We start from the raw sequence: 14694 nt of genomic DNA, 5'->3' as shown, positions 1-14694 counted from the left end.
ACTGTGTGCTACGCAGTGACGTTGCGAGCTTCTGCCACAGCAGGGATAGGTAGCGTCACTTGCTTGTGGCTGTGCGAACTACGGCAACCCTAACCCGTATCATGACAAGGTATATCGTATAACGGCACCTACCTACCTATATACCTAGGTACCTGCCTCAATGTACCTTAGCAGCGACGACCAACCTACCTACTCCCTACCCATTTATGTGGAATGATCTTATTTCTTTTAGCCCGAGGAGAGAGAAGAATATTGGTGAATACCTTACCTACCTTACCTACCTAGGTAGGTAGCTACAAGGTGACTGACACTGGCTGCCAGTTCTGCAATCGGCTACCTAACTAAGGTAGGTAGGTAGGTACCTAAGCTCAGTCATTTCCCCTTGGTACCTGGCATTTCCACGCATGTAATAAAAGTGTGATCAAAATACAAATTTATCAGTTCTCACAGAGAAAAAAAGACATTTGATCCCCTCCACTGTACCTATCTTATAATGGGATCACCAGATCTCAGAGCTGTCGCAACCAGGCAGGTGATCACCAAGCTCCAGTAGAGGAACCATTGATGGACGGCCGTGGGCACATTGGAAAGGAAATGCACACTTTCCAAGACGATCAAGTAGAGCTCGGCAGTCCTCCACTGACAGTGAATCACCAAACATTATGGCACCTATTATGTCTCCAGCCTGTCAGTATGCATACAGTGAAAAAGCCTCAACCTCGTTACATTTGAACCTTCGTCTCCCTTTAGTGTCGGTGTTATGTAACTTACTCCTGCATGCTCTGGAAATAATAAGCTCCAGAATTCCGGGCGGGCACCCATGAAACCAGGGAACCCAGCTGTGTTCTGCCTCGTCGGAACTCTCACGCAGGCTAGCTCTCCCCGCTATCGACAAGGCTGCCCGAGATATCGTCTCATCTTCCTCTAGTCTCCAAACCTCCTTTCTCAGGAGCTCAACCAGCAAACTGGGTTCTGAGCGACATCTTTCAAGGATAGATGGAGGTAGTCTTGTAACGCAGACTCGCTTGAGACGATTCTGCTCCTGGTTGGCACCCCTTCTGCCCCCCTCTGTTGTCGCCATGGCTGGCTGAGTGACGGATATCATTTCGTACCAAATGCCCCATCGTCGGAAATGGGATATATAGTGCTCCAATAAATCACACTCCTGACGGGTCAAATCAATAACGACTGGGACAGAGAGCATCTCAGCTACAGGACTCGGCGTGGTGTTGCCATTAGAATCGTTTATCTCGAAGTAACCGGCCATCAAAGCTTCCACACGGCACCTCTCGTCTGCCGCATGCTGGTCGATGATAACCAGTGCCAAGCTCGGGATAGCTTCTTTTAATTTTTCATTATGCGCAAAGACAGTTTGTCCAGCTGGGCATACAGAATTTCGAAAGATCGGCAGCTTGGCGAGAATAAACTTTTGGTCAACCTGCGATACAACTTCACAATGCTGTAGGCTTGACTTGGAAAAACGCCCCTCCAGAGCCAAAGACTCTCTGTCTCCTTGGCGTCCAAGGCTTAATGAGCAGCCACTTTGCTTGGACGTTGCATCTCCAAACCCAGCGTTTGTATCAGCCAGGCGAGGTATCGCAGCCTCAGTTGTCTCAAAAACGGGGTTTTCCCACAAGGCGAGGAGATTTTTGAGCCAAGGGCTTGCTTCTTTCTGCTTTGCTTCCTGATTTCCCATCGCAGGAGTATTCCTAGTGCGGTTTATGCTTGGCCGCTCATTTGCCGATCGCATGATAAACCCAGTTTTTGAGTCTACGAGAGAAGTGACTTTGGTTGCTGGGTTCTCCCAGCGAAAGTAACCTTCGGGTAATTGACCGCCACTTTTCGACGTCTGTGATTGCGCCTGACTCGGAGCAATTTCTAGACTGGCACCATGTTTATTTAACGGCATGTTGGGTGAGCCACTACCAAACTTCTTGTCGTCCACCGCGATGTCCTCTGTTCCAACAACGGGTCCTTGAAATGTTGCACTATGCATATTAGAATCTTTTGGTGGGCGAGTAGTTACAACATACTTTGGCATTGCGCTAGTTGGTGAGTAAGCCAAACTGCCGGTAGAACCAGAGGTTTGCGGGTTCGACCCGGAGATCACATTTCTCGAAAGTGGAATGCGATATGTATTTGTTTTCTCAGACACGCCTACTTGTGTGGTTGCAGGGTGGTTGTTTGAGGAAGATAGAGTCGTGTGGCCATGCGAGTGCTCTGTCAAGCATGGGCGTTTGACTGGAGATATGCGAGAAGTTCTGCCAGAAATGTCCACTTTATGTGGACAAAAGCTGTGTTTCTTGAGGAAGGCATAGAACATTGCTTTGAGAAGATCCATAATTTTAGGCAGGGCGTCATGGCCACCGTCTAGAACTGCATCTTTCGAGGCTAGGGCAGCATTCGGAATACATCCCTGCAGTGATATCCTGAGATAGAAAACGGGCCATCGGTCGATTCCCTTTTTGGCTCTATTCCTCTCGTTGGAAATCGCGCCCTCGGATTTCACAGCCGATATTGATGTGTCAAAGTGCAAATCTTCGATAAATCCAAATTGGGAGTTGGCAAAGACCTTGTTGATCTCGTCAAAGAGCACATTCGACTTGAGATCATCAGAGATGGGCTCCATGTCAAGTGTGATGAATTGCATCTTCTTGGAAGGTGCGGGAGCAAGCGAAACGCAGCCATCTATCGTAATTCCCGCGGAAGAGGCACTGAGTGGCACCCACTCAGCAACGTCGGGGTTATCCCAGAGTGCAGCTCTGGAGAGTATGCGAGATGTTCGGGATATCAGGCTGCTACTATCGGACCTCAAAGTCAAGACTCGAGTCGATTGCATGTCTCGTAGCGTAACAGCAGCGATACCTGTGAAGCCAAGAAGCAACGAAACTACCATCCGGACCAGCTGGCCCCAGTCGCGACCGGAGCCTGTCCGGGCCGCCTCGAGTGCTCGCTGCTTTACACGGACAGGCATTGAGCCAAAAAGATCACGAACGGCAACTCTGGTGCCATGGGGGAAAACTAGGATCCTCTGCTCCGGAAGAGCAGGTATGTGGCGTGAGACAAGCTCCGAATTGTGAGTAACGAGGGTGGCGTGGGAGTTTTGTCTCTGATGGTGGGACGTCACTGAAAGAAGAGACAGAGATGCGACAGAGAATAAAAAAGCGCCATTCCGACCGTAAAGATTATCTTGAGGAGGAAATTTGGATGTAACTGCGCAGGAACATCAATGCCAAGCCCACTAGAGCGTTCGAAACTGACTGGGGGGGGGTGGACAAACAGTGAAGCTTTCCCAGCCCTCCAGTATCCCGGAACTCGGTTTCAGGGACTCCAAATCCATTGTCCTCAACGATACAATTCCCCAGTCGATAGTCAACCGATATATTGACCTTGGTTGCATTGGCATCGAGAGAGTTGCGGAGGAGTCCCAGTGCCACGCCGTTTAGGGACGTTATGACCGAGGATGACTTCACTTGCGCAGCCACCTCGGGTGGCAGAGGCTTGATGGACATGGTTGATTGGAGTGCAGCATCGCTTCTAGGCACATTGCCCAGGTGCTACCGTACTAGCAAAATATTTTTGGAGGAACTCTGTTGACGACGGCAAGTTCAAGTGCTCTGCATAAATCTTGGCTCGTTGTGCTATTAAAAGCAAGTCTTTAAAAAGTAATGAGGTAAAGTAAGAAATTTCGTCCAAGCTAGCTAGCTTGACTCGACAGAGCTCGCTGATTGTTTGACCGGTAGATTCGAGTCTACGGTACTGAGTACTAGGTGTACTACGGTAGACTAAACCATTAACCGCCTTGTTGTTCAGAAGGGTGTTCGCCGCGTTTATTTCCAACCCAACCATCAACACGCCACGCGTTGGGACGGTGTGGACCCCTCCCTATGTCATTATGTTGCATGGCGTCACGTGCTGCACTAGAGGGGTAGAAGGCAGCCAATTAACGGTTGTACGACGTCCAAGTGATCGGCAGGAGGACCTTGCCAAGCGTACTCAACCGAAGCAAGGACCCCGATTCAGTTGATAAAGATCCGCCTTCGTGGTCAGCCCCAGATGCTTACGATGTCATCCCGGCATTGACATTGAATCGATTCGGTCAAGGAGCATAATGCTGCCCGACCAAATGGGCAGCCACAAACAACCTAGCACTTCAAGCAATAAAATAAACACTTCAAGGCATATTCATTCACACACCTCATACTTAACCTGCCTTGCCTACGACCTGACGATACCTTATTCATCCTCTCAAACACAGCGCTAATCTACCTACGCACCCACCTTTCCTGCCAACCACTGTACTACAATCGTCTTAACTAGGCAGAGCAGACTAAGGTACTTGCTTGTGTATCTTGGTCGATGCTTCTGCGCCAAGTTCACCTCGCCCTCGTATCCCAGTCGGCGCACGCCCTCATTTGTCATTTCCGAGTCGTCCGCATTGCGTCGTCGCTACCTTCGGCTACAGATCGCTCCGCCATCGCGACCGTCACTTTCTCCTGGACGTCGCCTTTCCATTTATAGGTCAAGGGAGCTCGACTCGCTATTAGTCTCCACTATCGCCATCCCCGTTCCCGATCCCTCCCATCAGCGAGAATACAATATTGCCGGTAACGAGGCATCGATAAAGACACACAGCTGCTCTGCCTGTCTGTCGCACTTCGTCAACGACGAAGAAGGGTCTCCCTCTGCCGCGTATCGGAAAAAGCTCGCAGCCTACAAGTCCTTATGGCAATGACGGAAACAGGATCGCAAGGTAGGCATATATTCAGAATCAAATCAGATTCGAGACAACAATATACGTTATGCCTATACACGGGAGGATGCGCTAAAGCCTTGGTGCCATAAATCACCAGTCTCCGGTTGGTCATTGAGATGGAGTCTGGTCTTTAGCGGGTGTTGCCGCATATACCTACGAGTGTTTCAATACGCGGTACTAACTCTCTTTTTCCAGATCAAACTGATCCCAAAAGCCGACGCAGGCCCTTTTCGACATGGGTCAAGAAGCTGAAGAATTTCAAGGGCGGCTACTCTAACGAAGGTAGTAATTCAGGCTCCGGAAAACGGGAAAAGACATTGGCCAAAAAGCGCCCCTTGAAGAAAAACAATCCGTATCCAGAGTCAGGCAGGATAGGTAGTGGTACGCAAGCACAGCATCGGGCAAGCACACGCTCGGTGTCTTCTGGTCCCAGCGGTGTTACGAGCTCGACTTCATTGGCCAGGACGCTATCCATTTCGTCGACAACCGATGGCCACGGCCGGGCTCCTACAGCGGGTGGCAGGTCCGTGGCGCCGACTGTGTCGACGACAGATCATGATATAGCACACTCGATTGCTGCACCATCCCATGGCGCCTCGTCGGTGGCAGGTACTAGCCGCACTGCCAACGGCGGGGTCGATTCTCGCCGTGGAGGCGACAGCACATTTTCCTCACCGGCGCCCTCGGTGCGGTCGCTAACGACGACACTTACCACCATACAATCCATCCCTATGGGCATGGGAAACCATAACTCACACAGCCAAAATTCACATCCGGCCCAGCATCACTCTATTCACTTCAACCAGCCGTTCCCAAATACACCCGCATCTGCCATCCCTGCTCATTTAAATCCCCCATCGGCAGCTGGAGCCGGCCAGTCGGGCCACCCGACGACGTATAATACTGCCACAGCGAATGGGCTGCTTACGGACAATGCCTCAATTTTGACCCTTGCATCTTCATCTAAGCGTCGGCGCCGTCGCTCCCTAGACACGGATGCAAGCGTGCGCGCTTTGGCCCCTTCCTCCCTGTTCGGCGGCTCCCGCGAGTCACTCCCGCTGTCAGTACTTTCCGCAACGATAGATAGCGGCACTGGCCCGTCTTCCTCGGCTGTTCCCCCGGTTCCAACCACGCCTGGCGGAGCGGCACGGAGTGTGGCCGAACGGGCCAGCATATATAGCGTCACCGGCATTGGGGGCACCGACAGGAACAGCTTGTACGCTGGCAAAACCCAAGTTCAACAGGCGCAGTCGCAGGAAAAGTCTGGCGGAAGTGTTGTTGGTGCGGACGCTGCAAGTATCCGAAGCGGACGTCTAGGACATGGTCGAGCCGAGAGCGTCAACGGTAGCCTTGGCGTAACAAGTCCATTGACGAGTCCCCGTGAAGACTCGGGCGAGGAGGAGAAGGCCGAAACAACCAAGGCAGATACTGGTGATAAGCTGGCTCCTTGAAATTATTGTTTCTGGCTGGGAATTCGCTTTTTCTCCTTGCTGTAATTGCTTCTATACTTGAGGGCAAGTCGAACGCTCTTGTCTAGTGGCTAACCACAGAGTTGCGCTGGCCCCGTCAGTTTTCTTTCTTCTTTTGCGATGAAGTTAGAACTTTTTTTTTTGTTTTGTTCTTTGTTTTATTTCCTTGCTCGGTTATGGTTGGAGGCAAGGATGAGGAACGTTTCATAATAAGGGAGGAATCCGATACCCAAAGCGTAGTTATTCTGATCGGCTTAGTATCAAGGGATATTTGAGAAGCCAAAAAAAAACACAGCTTCATAACAGAGTTTATTGTTTTCTTTTCCAACTTTGTGCCCAGGCATACAGAAGTGAACGATTTTAACAAGACAGCAGGTGGTATCACATTTGATACTGGATAGTGGCAGTTTAAACATATCAGTGTGTAAACAAAACTTCGAACCAGGATCAGGTATAAACCGGCTAATTTACCGTGGCTATCTAAGGGGCATAATAACAAATCTGCAAAAATTTCGCTATGTAGAAGTGAGTGACAAAACCGGATATTGTCTTCCAGACATGAATTCATTCATTGGAACAAAAAACAAGCTTTCTCCTCGTATGGCAATGTCCAACGCTGGGAGCATTCTGTAGAAGTTTGGTCAACGCTTTCCAATGAACAATACAAGCGAGTAAGCATCTGCGGAACCCTGTGAGACTGTCCAAAACACGACATAAAAGTCAAGCATCACATCAAAGCTCCTCGTCAGCATCCACTGGGTCAGGCGCTGATGTCTGTTCCATTACTGGCAATGCTTGCTCCACCTCAGGGGCAGGCGGCGACTTGTCAAGAGCCTCTTTGGCGGAGTCATCAACCACTGGTTGGCTGATCTGACTGGAGATCTCGGGATCGGCATCAATTTTGTTGAAGCCGGAGACCTCAGGTGCCTCTAGTTCAGATTTTTCGGTCTCAGCCTGTGGGGTCGTTGCAGCCTGGGTCGCGGCGGGGATCTTGACAATCTCAGTTTGGGTGACGACTTCAATCTCGATTTCTTCCTCTTCCTCTTCCTCATTCACACTAGACGCCTCGGGAGAAGCTGAAGACACTTCGGTAGCCGTCACCTTAATAGTCTCGGTCACTGTCTCGTATACTCGAACCGTCTTCTTCTTCGGCTTGACGGCAGGTGGATCGACGGGCGCAGGAGCATAATGAAGCGCTGAGGAAGCCTCCTCGGGCCCCGCGTTCGGTGTCGAGGCAGTAGCCACAGATATGACCGGAGGCTCAGACATAGGGACACTTGCCTTGACCACAACGGGGGCTTGCTGAACCTCAGCCACTACAGGATTCTGTATAACAGGGGCCGTCAAAATTGAAGCGGCCTCCTGTTGCGTGAACTGATGCTGTTGTTGTTGCTGCTGCTGTTGATGGAGATAAATTGATCGTGCAATCTCTGCCTCCCGTTCTTGAACCCCGGACACTCCGGACATCGAGTAGGCTGGCTGCTTCAGAGCGAACAAGACAACCATAACGCTGAGAGCCGCAATGGCAACATTCCTCCGGTCACGCAGTAGAACTTTTGCTGCCTCAAAAAGCAGTTCCGGCAGAGACTCGTCACCCCGACGACGTTGCTGGGGAGTGTTGTGCGCCCGCTGTTCTTCTCGGCCCCTGGAGGCTTGCTCGTTGTGCGAAACCGGGGTTTGATGCTGTGGTGTGTAGCTGTCATCATACTGATGAGGACCCCTATAAGCACCCCTGACCGGCGATCCCGATTCATCAATACGAGAGTCGCGTGGCGCAGATGGAAGTCCGTAAACGTCTTGATACGGCAAGTTCCTACTGTCTGCTCTACGGTGTGATCCACCAAGCGCCATTGGGGCGTCCAGAGGAGGTGAGGAATATCCATGTTGCCCAGAAGTGCTGTACTGCCGCACATGATGAGAGTCGGCCCTCATCCTGCCGTCATGAGACTCGGGCGTTTGATGCCCATAGATCTTACGGAGCCTTTCCTGCTCACGTCTTCTCCTGTCTCCGTCCCGCTCCCGTGGCTCGACAGACATGCGGCCACTGCCGGATGGCGGAGGCGGGGAGGAGGCCTGAAGCATTGGGTTTGGAGATGGGGATTGAATGGCTCTTGGGGAAGAGAACCGGTGATGAAGCACGGTCTGATCAGCGGCAGATCCGTTGAAAGAGTGGCGGAAGTCGTCTTGCTCGATGCTCTGCATGATGTCGTCTCTCTCTGCAAAGTCAAAGTCATCCCCACCATCGATGGCTTGGTGTGCTTCTTGGGCCCTAGCCTCAATTTCTCGCTTTTCTGCAGCCTGCCAAGACTCCAGACGCTCCAATTCACCCTGAACCGCCGGCTCAACGATCGGCTCAACCTCGACGTCAACCCTCTCCATCTCTTTCCAGCAGGCGCCCCATGCACCTGCTTTCATGAGCCCGTTGCTGGCGTAGACCTTGACACGGAAAATACGACCTGGGCCAAGATTTTCGTACCGAATGTCATGTTTACAAGTGGCACACCAGTGTCTTTTGTCCCGGTCGTTTTCCTTTTGCTCAATCCTTGAGGCGAAATCGTCCTCGAACTCGCTGTCAGTCTCCTCATCGTCCATCTCGGTGATGTTCGAGGGCCCAAGATAGTGGCCGCACTCGAGGATCCTCGCTCTTCGACGCAAAGGCAGCTCAAGTGCCTCAAGCAGCCTCTCCTCTAGGACCTCGTAGTCAGCCTCAGGATGCGGTAAGAGGATTCCTCTCTCGAGCACTGTGTCGCCCATTCGGTCCTGGAGGATACGCCAATTGTCACGAAGCCCCCTTAGCTCTTCGCTGGGCTTGAATCCACCCTGGGTTGCTTCATCGAGGTCCAGATGGCCCTCGTTCAAGACCCCAGCCCAGGTCCAACGAAGCGGTAACAGGGTGCAATGTAGGAGGACAAGAGGCGCCGACTCCTTCTTCACCCGGAATCGCGGCGGGGTGGGTCTACCCTTGGGCGAGTACTGTGCTGACACCCCGGGACTACCCATCCGCGAAACTGATTGGGGATTGTTTCCGTGTTTCTTGGCGGATCGGGGGGTAGAGAAAACCGAGGGAGCCGGGGAAGACATCTGCATAGCTCGCACGTCCGATATGGTGCGGAATGGGTGCCTGGGGGTGGTCTTTGTCGGCATCATGTAATCTTCGCCATCATCTAGGTGGCTTCCAGCGTCGAATTGGGAGAATTCAGAGATTCCAGAAATTCTAGCGGAGCGCCTATGCTCAGATCCATGGTCCCTGGTTCTAGACTTGTAGTCACCCGACTTGTAATCCCCTGACTTGCTAGAGTCCGGCCTGTCGCTCACGCCGTCTGCATTTACGGACCCCAAAGAGCTGCGGGGGCTGCGGTCACTGAATACGTCGTCGTCGTCGTGGTCATGATGATCACTGCTATCACCACCAGCCTCGCCCTCCGAATGGACTTGGTCGACGGCATCCATGGCACGTGAGACAGTGGACGTCCGCCTGCTTCTTGAGTTTGCAGTTTCCTGGAATGATATATCATGATCGTCGTCATAAGCATCCGAGGTGTTGCTCAAAAGCGACTTGTCGGCGTCTGGCTCATCATGGGATGATTCCTCGGACTTGCGGGGCTTGGCTTTCTTCTCGATATTGGCAACAACGGCTCTTGCAGCCGCCTGGATGAGTGCCTCTGTCCTGATTGAGGTTTTCCTGTCAGAGCCACCAGAATCTCTGCGGGAGGCATCTTGGTCTTCTTGGACGGCCATGACGGATGCCCTTGGTGTCTCCTCGGTATCCTCGTCAAGCTTTTGTTCCCTGTCCAGGGCAGCCTGCTCCGGGTCATCCTGGGATTCTTGGTCGGCACTGCTACCATTTGCGACATTTTTGATGGATTTATCTCCCTCGACAACTTCGGAAGACGGCTCTTCGCAGGGTTTGTCATCGGCATCGGCCTCGGTCTCGCTGATGGCAACTCGTGTAACCTCAGCGGCGGCGTCTTGTGGCTGAGCTTCCGAGGTCGCAGTCACATCATCTTGTTGTAATGTAACTGGACTTTCAACTTTTGTATCAATTTCCTTTTCATCCACGGCGGCGTTTGTGTCCTTCTCTGTTGCTCCCGGTGCTTCCGGTCCTGCGTTCTCCTTGTCGTGATGTGTAATCTCCTCGAGCGGAGACGCTCCTTCCTCTTTGCTGGCGACAATGCTGATTTCTTCGTCCATTGGTGTACCTAGGCAGGATGGATCGACGTGTATATTGAAGTCGAGGTCATCCGACTTTCGTGGCATATTGGCTTTGGCTTGCTGGCTGCAAGCCAGCTGTTTCTTGTTGTTATGTGTTTAGAGTTCAAGGGCAAGGTGGGTCGTCAATGGCAACGGAGAGATACTTTGGCTTTTCTGGTAGACAGGGAGCACCTCATGGAAGCCCCTAATGGGTAGATAGGTACCTACCTTAGGGGTCTGGTCTCCTTGTAATGGGCAGTTCATACGTTCTAATCTTGGAGGCGGTAAATTATTGTTTACTTTGATGCACCCCACTGTTCGTTGCTGGGGCAAAATGCGCTGGCGTTGCTTGATTGGTGGGGTCCAATAGCCAAGGCCCGGCACTAGGCGCCGCATCCACCTTGCGCCCGCTGCGGCAGTGTTGCGGTCTGGGATCGTCGGACTGGTGTAGAATTCAAATATCCGGACCTTTCTTTGTATCCGTACTTTGTTTTTGAGGGAATTCAAAATAAACGACTGTGCTGATGGGGATTTTCCATCTCAGACATAGACCGGACTCCTTCCTGTACTACTGTACATCTGTCGGTCGGTCTTCTGCACAAAATGGTTATTACCCAGTCCATCATGGAGGGGGTTAAAGCGGAGGTATGTACTTCGTACATGGGTTAGAATCCAAATCTTGCGGCCCAAAATTAGACTGTGCTTCAGCTGTCCAAGCCAAGTGACGTCAACGCCACTTTCTTTCTAATCTTCGCTCAAATCCTTTCAAATTTTGCAGCTTGTTGAAGTTATCACCTCGCTTTTGGGGATCTTCCAGCTCTAAAACTGTGTGGGCCTGAAAATGAGATGGTCATTTTGAAACTCCAACGCTCAGCTTTTTAATTAATCGAGCGGCACTGCAGCATGACAAATTTGCCCTCTCCCACCAAAGCCGCCAAGGCATGTTGGTCTCACATCACACTCGACCCTGCACTAAGCTGCACGTCGACCTGAATCCACGCCTGAAAGGTCTCGGCTGGTGCCGAATTCACGGTAACTTAGGCTGTAGCAGCGGCGGCGTCGTTCACCGCTGTGTTGGTCAACGCCTGCGTCGCAAAAGAACAAACGACGTCATGATTTATCTAACCGGCTTCGGATGCCGCTGTGCCTTTGACCACCTAGCGCATTGCTAGGCTGATAACTGAGCTGCACGCTCGGGTATACACCATACATGTTATTCAGGGCTATCATTGCATTGCTATGGGAGTTACTTACCTGTTTTTATCTTCACCTAACCACGTGCTCCACGCCGAGCTGCAAGACGGTCCAAGAGTCTGGACAGAGTCTAGACCTGGTCGTCATCGCCGATTCCTATACCGTTGCGAGCATCGGTCCCTACATTGCAGTGTGCATCCTAACCATCTTCATGCTTAAAGTAATTGTTTTGTTCCTGGTACCTGGCCTGTTTCGACGCTACTCCGTATAGACACATATGCCGCCACGCGTGCAAGCTGTTTCCAAATCTCACGATGGCTGTCTCCGTTCCCTGTTTCCTGACTGACCTGCATGAGGATTTGCTTGGGTGAGTTTTGTGAAACCTGTGATAAGAAGTGCTTGACTGCCTAAGAGGCGGTATAAATATCCACTCAGCCTTCCCCCCTCTAGATCTTGGCTCTTTTTTTTTTAAACCAACACCCTTCCATCGCACTATACTCACCCACGCGCCAAGATTCTTTGTTGATCTACCTTTTGCCCAACATGGGGTCCCACAATGAACCAACTCCCGAGAACATGACAATGATGCAGGGCTTTGAGTGGTATGTCCCAGCAGATCAGAAACACTGGGTCAGGCTTGAGAAGGAGATCCCCCAGCTCAAATCATGGGGTATCGACAATATCTGGGTTCCACCAGGGTACGCTATACATGTTCAGCATCCCAACAAGCCAGTGAAACAATTCTAATCAGCTGCATTTAGATGCAAGGGCTCGTCCAAGACCGGCAATGGGTACGACATCTATGACCTCTATGACCTGGGCGAGTTCGACCAAAAGGGAAGCGTGGCCACCAAATGGGGAACCAAGGAGGAGCTCGTCAAGCTTTGCTCTACGGCCAAGGCCAAAGGCGTTGGCATCTACTGGGACGCGGTTCTGAACCACAGGTTTGCAGCCGACCATAAGGAGAAGTGCCCAGCTGCCGAAGTCGACGAGGAGGACCGCACCAAGTTCATCAGCGACACCTATGACATCAAGGCCGTAAGTTTAACGGCACACATAGGAATCCTCCTGCCTAGTTCACGAACTAACATCAAGGTCGTTCAAGTGGGTTGGATTTGACTTCCCCGGTCGTAAGGGCAAGTACAGCAAGCAGAAATACCACTGGTATCATTTCAGTGGTGTCGATTTCAATGCCGAGAACGAAAAGACAGGAATCTTCAAGATCATGGGTGACAAAAATCAGGGATGGGCCGAGGACGGTGATGTTGATAGTGAGAAGGGGAACTAGTACGTTGCGATTCACAAGCCAACATCCCAACATTGCCCTTGCTAACTTTTCATTGGAATAAAGCGACTATCTCATGGGCTCGGACCTGGACTACGACCACCCAGAGGTCCAGGACGATGTGTTGGCCTGGGGCAAGTGGATAGCCAAGACGATCCCGCTGGCTGGCATGCGGTTTGATGCTGTGAAGCACTTCAGTGTCGACTTCCTGGCTCGGTTCATCACCGAGCTCGACGAAGCCTACGGTCAAGGCTGGTTCTTCGTCGGCGAGTTCTGGAAAGATAGCCTGGACGATATGTCTGCCTACCTCCAGCGGATGGGCAAAAAGTTCAGCCTCTTCGACGCCCCCTTGGTCTATAGCTTTTCAAGGATATCTCAGGGAGAGGGTGAAGACATGAGGAAGGTCTTTGACAACACTCTGGTGCAGCGGGAGCCCATCAACGCCGTCACCTTGGTAATGAACCACGATACTCAGCCTGGACAGGCGCTCGAGGTACCCATCGCCGACTGGTTCAAGCCGCTCGCCCACGCCTTGATCCTTCTCAGGTCTTCGGGCTACCCCTGCGTCTGGTACGGTGACCTGTACGGCACCAAGGCGGAGGAGCCTGCACCTCCCAGCTGCGGTGGGTCGCTTCCCAAGATGCTGCTGGCACGTAAGCTCTACGCCTACGGAGAGCAGGCAGACTACTTTGACTACGCCACCTGCCTCGGCTGGGTCAAGTACGGCACCTGGGACCGCCCGTACGGCTGCGCAGTCGTCATCAGCAATGCCGGAGCGGGAGAGAAGCGCATGCACGTTGGTGAGATGCACGCCGGGGAGACCTGGACCGACTTGCTGGGCTGGAGCGACGAGGAGGTCGTCATTGGCGAGGACGGCTTTGGCTTGTTCAAGTGTGGACAGTGCAGCGTCAGCGTCTACGTGAATAAGGACGCTGAGGGCCGCGAGCGCTTCGGAGAGAAATTGTGAGTGCTTCCACCTTTCCTGCCCCATGCTCCCGGTTTTCAAATGACCCACATACTACTCGTCTTCCTCTGTCAGTGTAAACATTGGAACTAATTATCAATGATGTTGCTCTAGTGACTCCGATATATATGGCGAGGGGGAAAAGAACGGCGCCTGTTGAGGTGACACGTTCCAGGGCTTTCTTACAGCATATTACAGGGAGATCTAATGGAAGTTGCAAGGATTTTTATCTCTACTATATAAGCTTGAAGCCGAATCAGCTTCTGATCTTGCGAGGATGATTATTGAGAAAAATGTTTGAGAGAAAGTTCTGATCACTTTAACCGAACAAGTTGGGCACAATTCCCAAGCACACTGTCTCTATCAACGTGTCTTCGGCACCACAGACAGAGCCGGCGCTGATGTATTGCACCCCATGACCGTTGGTTCATGACCCTGTGCTGATCACAATCGTCTGGTCCGTCCCGCGAACTCAGCTCATGGTCTCCGTATCACAACACAAAAGGTAGATACTTATTGTACCGCCTTCCGTAACCGCTTGCTTCATCCCCAAACCGACCCTGGTTCAGGTGACTGGCCCTGCAGAGCAACGTTGTATTTCCCAGCTCCAGATACTTAGCTGCTGTGGCACGCTCCTTTTTGGGGGAGAGTTGCAATGGGGGGGGGGGGGGGGGGGCGTCCTCTTTTGTCCGTCCGGGCCGGTGAGAGGACAAAGATTTCCAAGCTTGCCAAGGATGGTTGACGAAGTGTTGCGTAACGGAGCATCGGGCCATGCGGATATCTACAGATTCTTCTACAGGCCCACATGTAACCTAGCAAGTGGATTTGAAAGCTC

The 14694-nt window shown here is 52.0% G+C and overlaps 4 protein-coding genes across 4 annotated transcripts; 2 read left to right on the top strand and 2 right to left on the bottom strand.

The window, feature by feature from the left end:
• Positions 1-23: 23 nt before the first annotated feature.
• MGG_03284 (DNA mismatch repair protein) lies at positions 24-3831 on the bottom strand. Its single transcript, XM_003716629.1, has 3 exons — positions 3281-3831; positions 772-3213; positions 24-669 (listed from the first exon to the last, which is right to left on the bottom strand). Exons 1-3 carry the CDS (start codon positions 3510-3512, stop codon positions 500-502), a joined length of 2844 nt encoding a protein of 947 aa, XP_003716677.1. The 5' UTR covers positions 3513-3831; the 3' UTR covers positions 24-499.
• A 143-nt stretch (positions 3832-3974) lies between these two features.
• Positions 3975-6803, top strand: MGG_03285 (uncharacterized protein). The gene is made up of 2 exons (XM_003716628.1): positions 3975-4753; positions 4952-6803. The coding sequence occupies exons 1-2, from the start codon at positions 4726-4728 to the stop codon at positions 6205-6207; spliced, it is 1284 nt and encodes a 427-aa protein (XP_003716676.1). The 5' UTR covers positions 3975-4725; the 3' UTR covers positions 6208-6803.
• MGG_03286 (uncharacterized protein) lies at positions 6475-10769 on the bottom strand. Its single transcript, XM_003716627.1, has one exon. The coding sequence runs from the start codon at positions 10480-10482 to the stop codon at positions 6958-6960; it is 3525 nt and encodes a 1174-aa protein (XP_003716675.1). The 5' UTR covers positions 10483-10769; the 3' UTR covers positions 6475-6957.
• Positions 10770-12042: 1273 nt separating this feature from the next.
• Positions 12043-14467, top strand: MGG_03287 (alpha-amylase). The gene is made up of 5 exons (XM_003716626.1): positions 12043-12308; positions 12372-12648; positions 12716-12897; positions 12962-13858; positions 13974-14467. The coding sequence occupies exons 1-5, from the start codon at positions 12154-12156 to the stop codon at positions 14017-14019; spliced, it is 1557 nt and encodes a 518-aa protein (XP_003716674.1). The 5' UTR covers positions 12043-12153; the 3' UTR covers positions 14020-14467.
• Positions 14468-14694: the final 227 nt, after the last annotated feature.

Source organism: Pyricularia oryzae, chromosome 4 (assembly GCF_000002495.2).
Source record: "Pyricularia oryzae 70-15 chromosome 4, whole genome shotgun sequence".
Classification (NCBI taxonomy): domain Eukaryota; kingdom Fungi; phylum Ascomycota; class Sordariomycetes; order Magnaporthales; family Pyriculariaceae; genus Pyricularia; species Pyricularia oryzae.
Note: the sequence above shows the minus strand (reverse complement) of the source record. Positions and strands in the feature narration are given on the sequence as shown.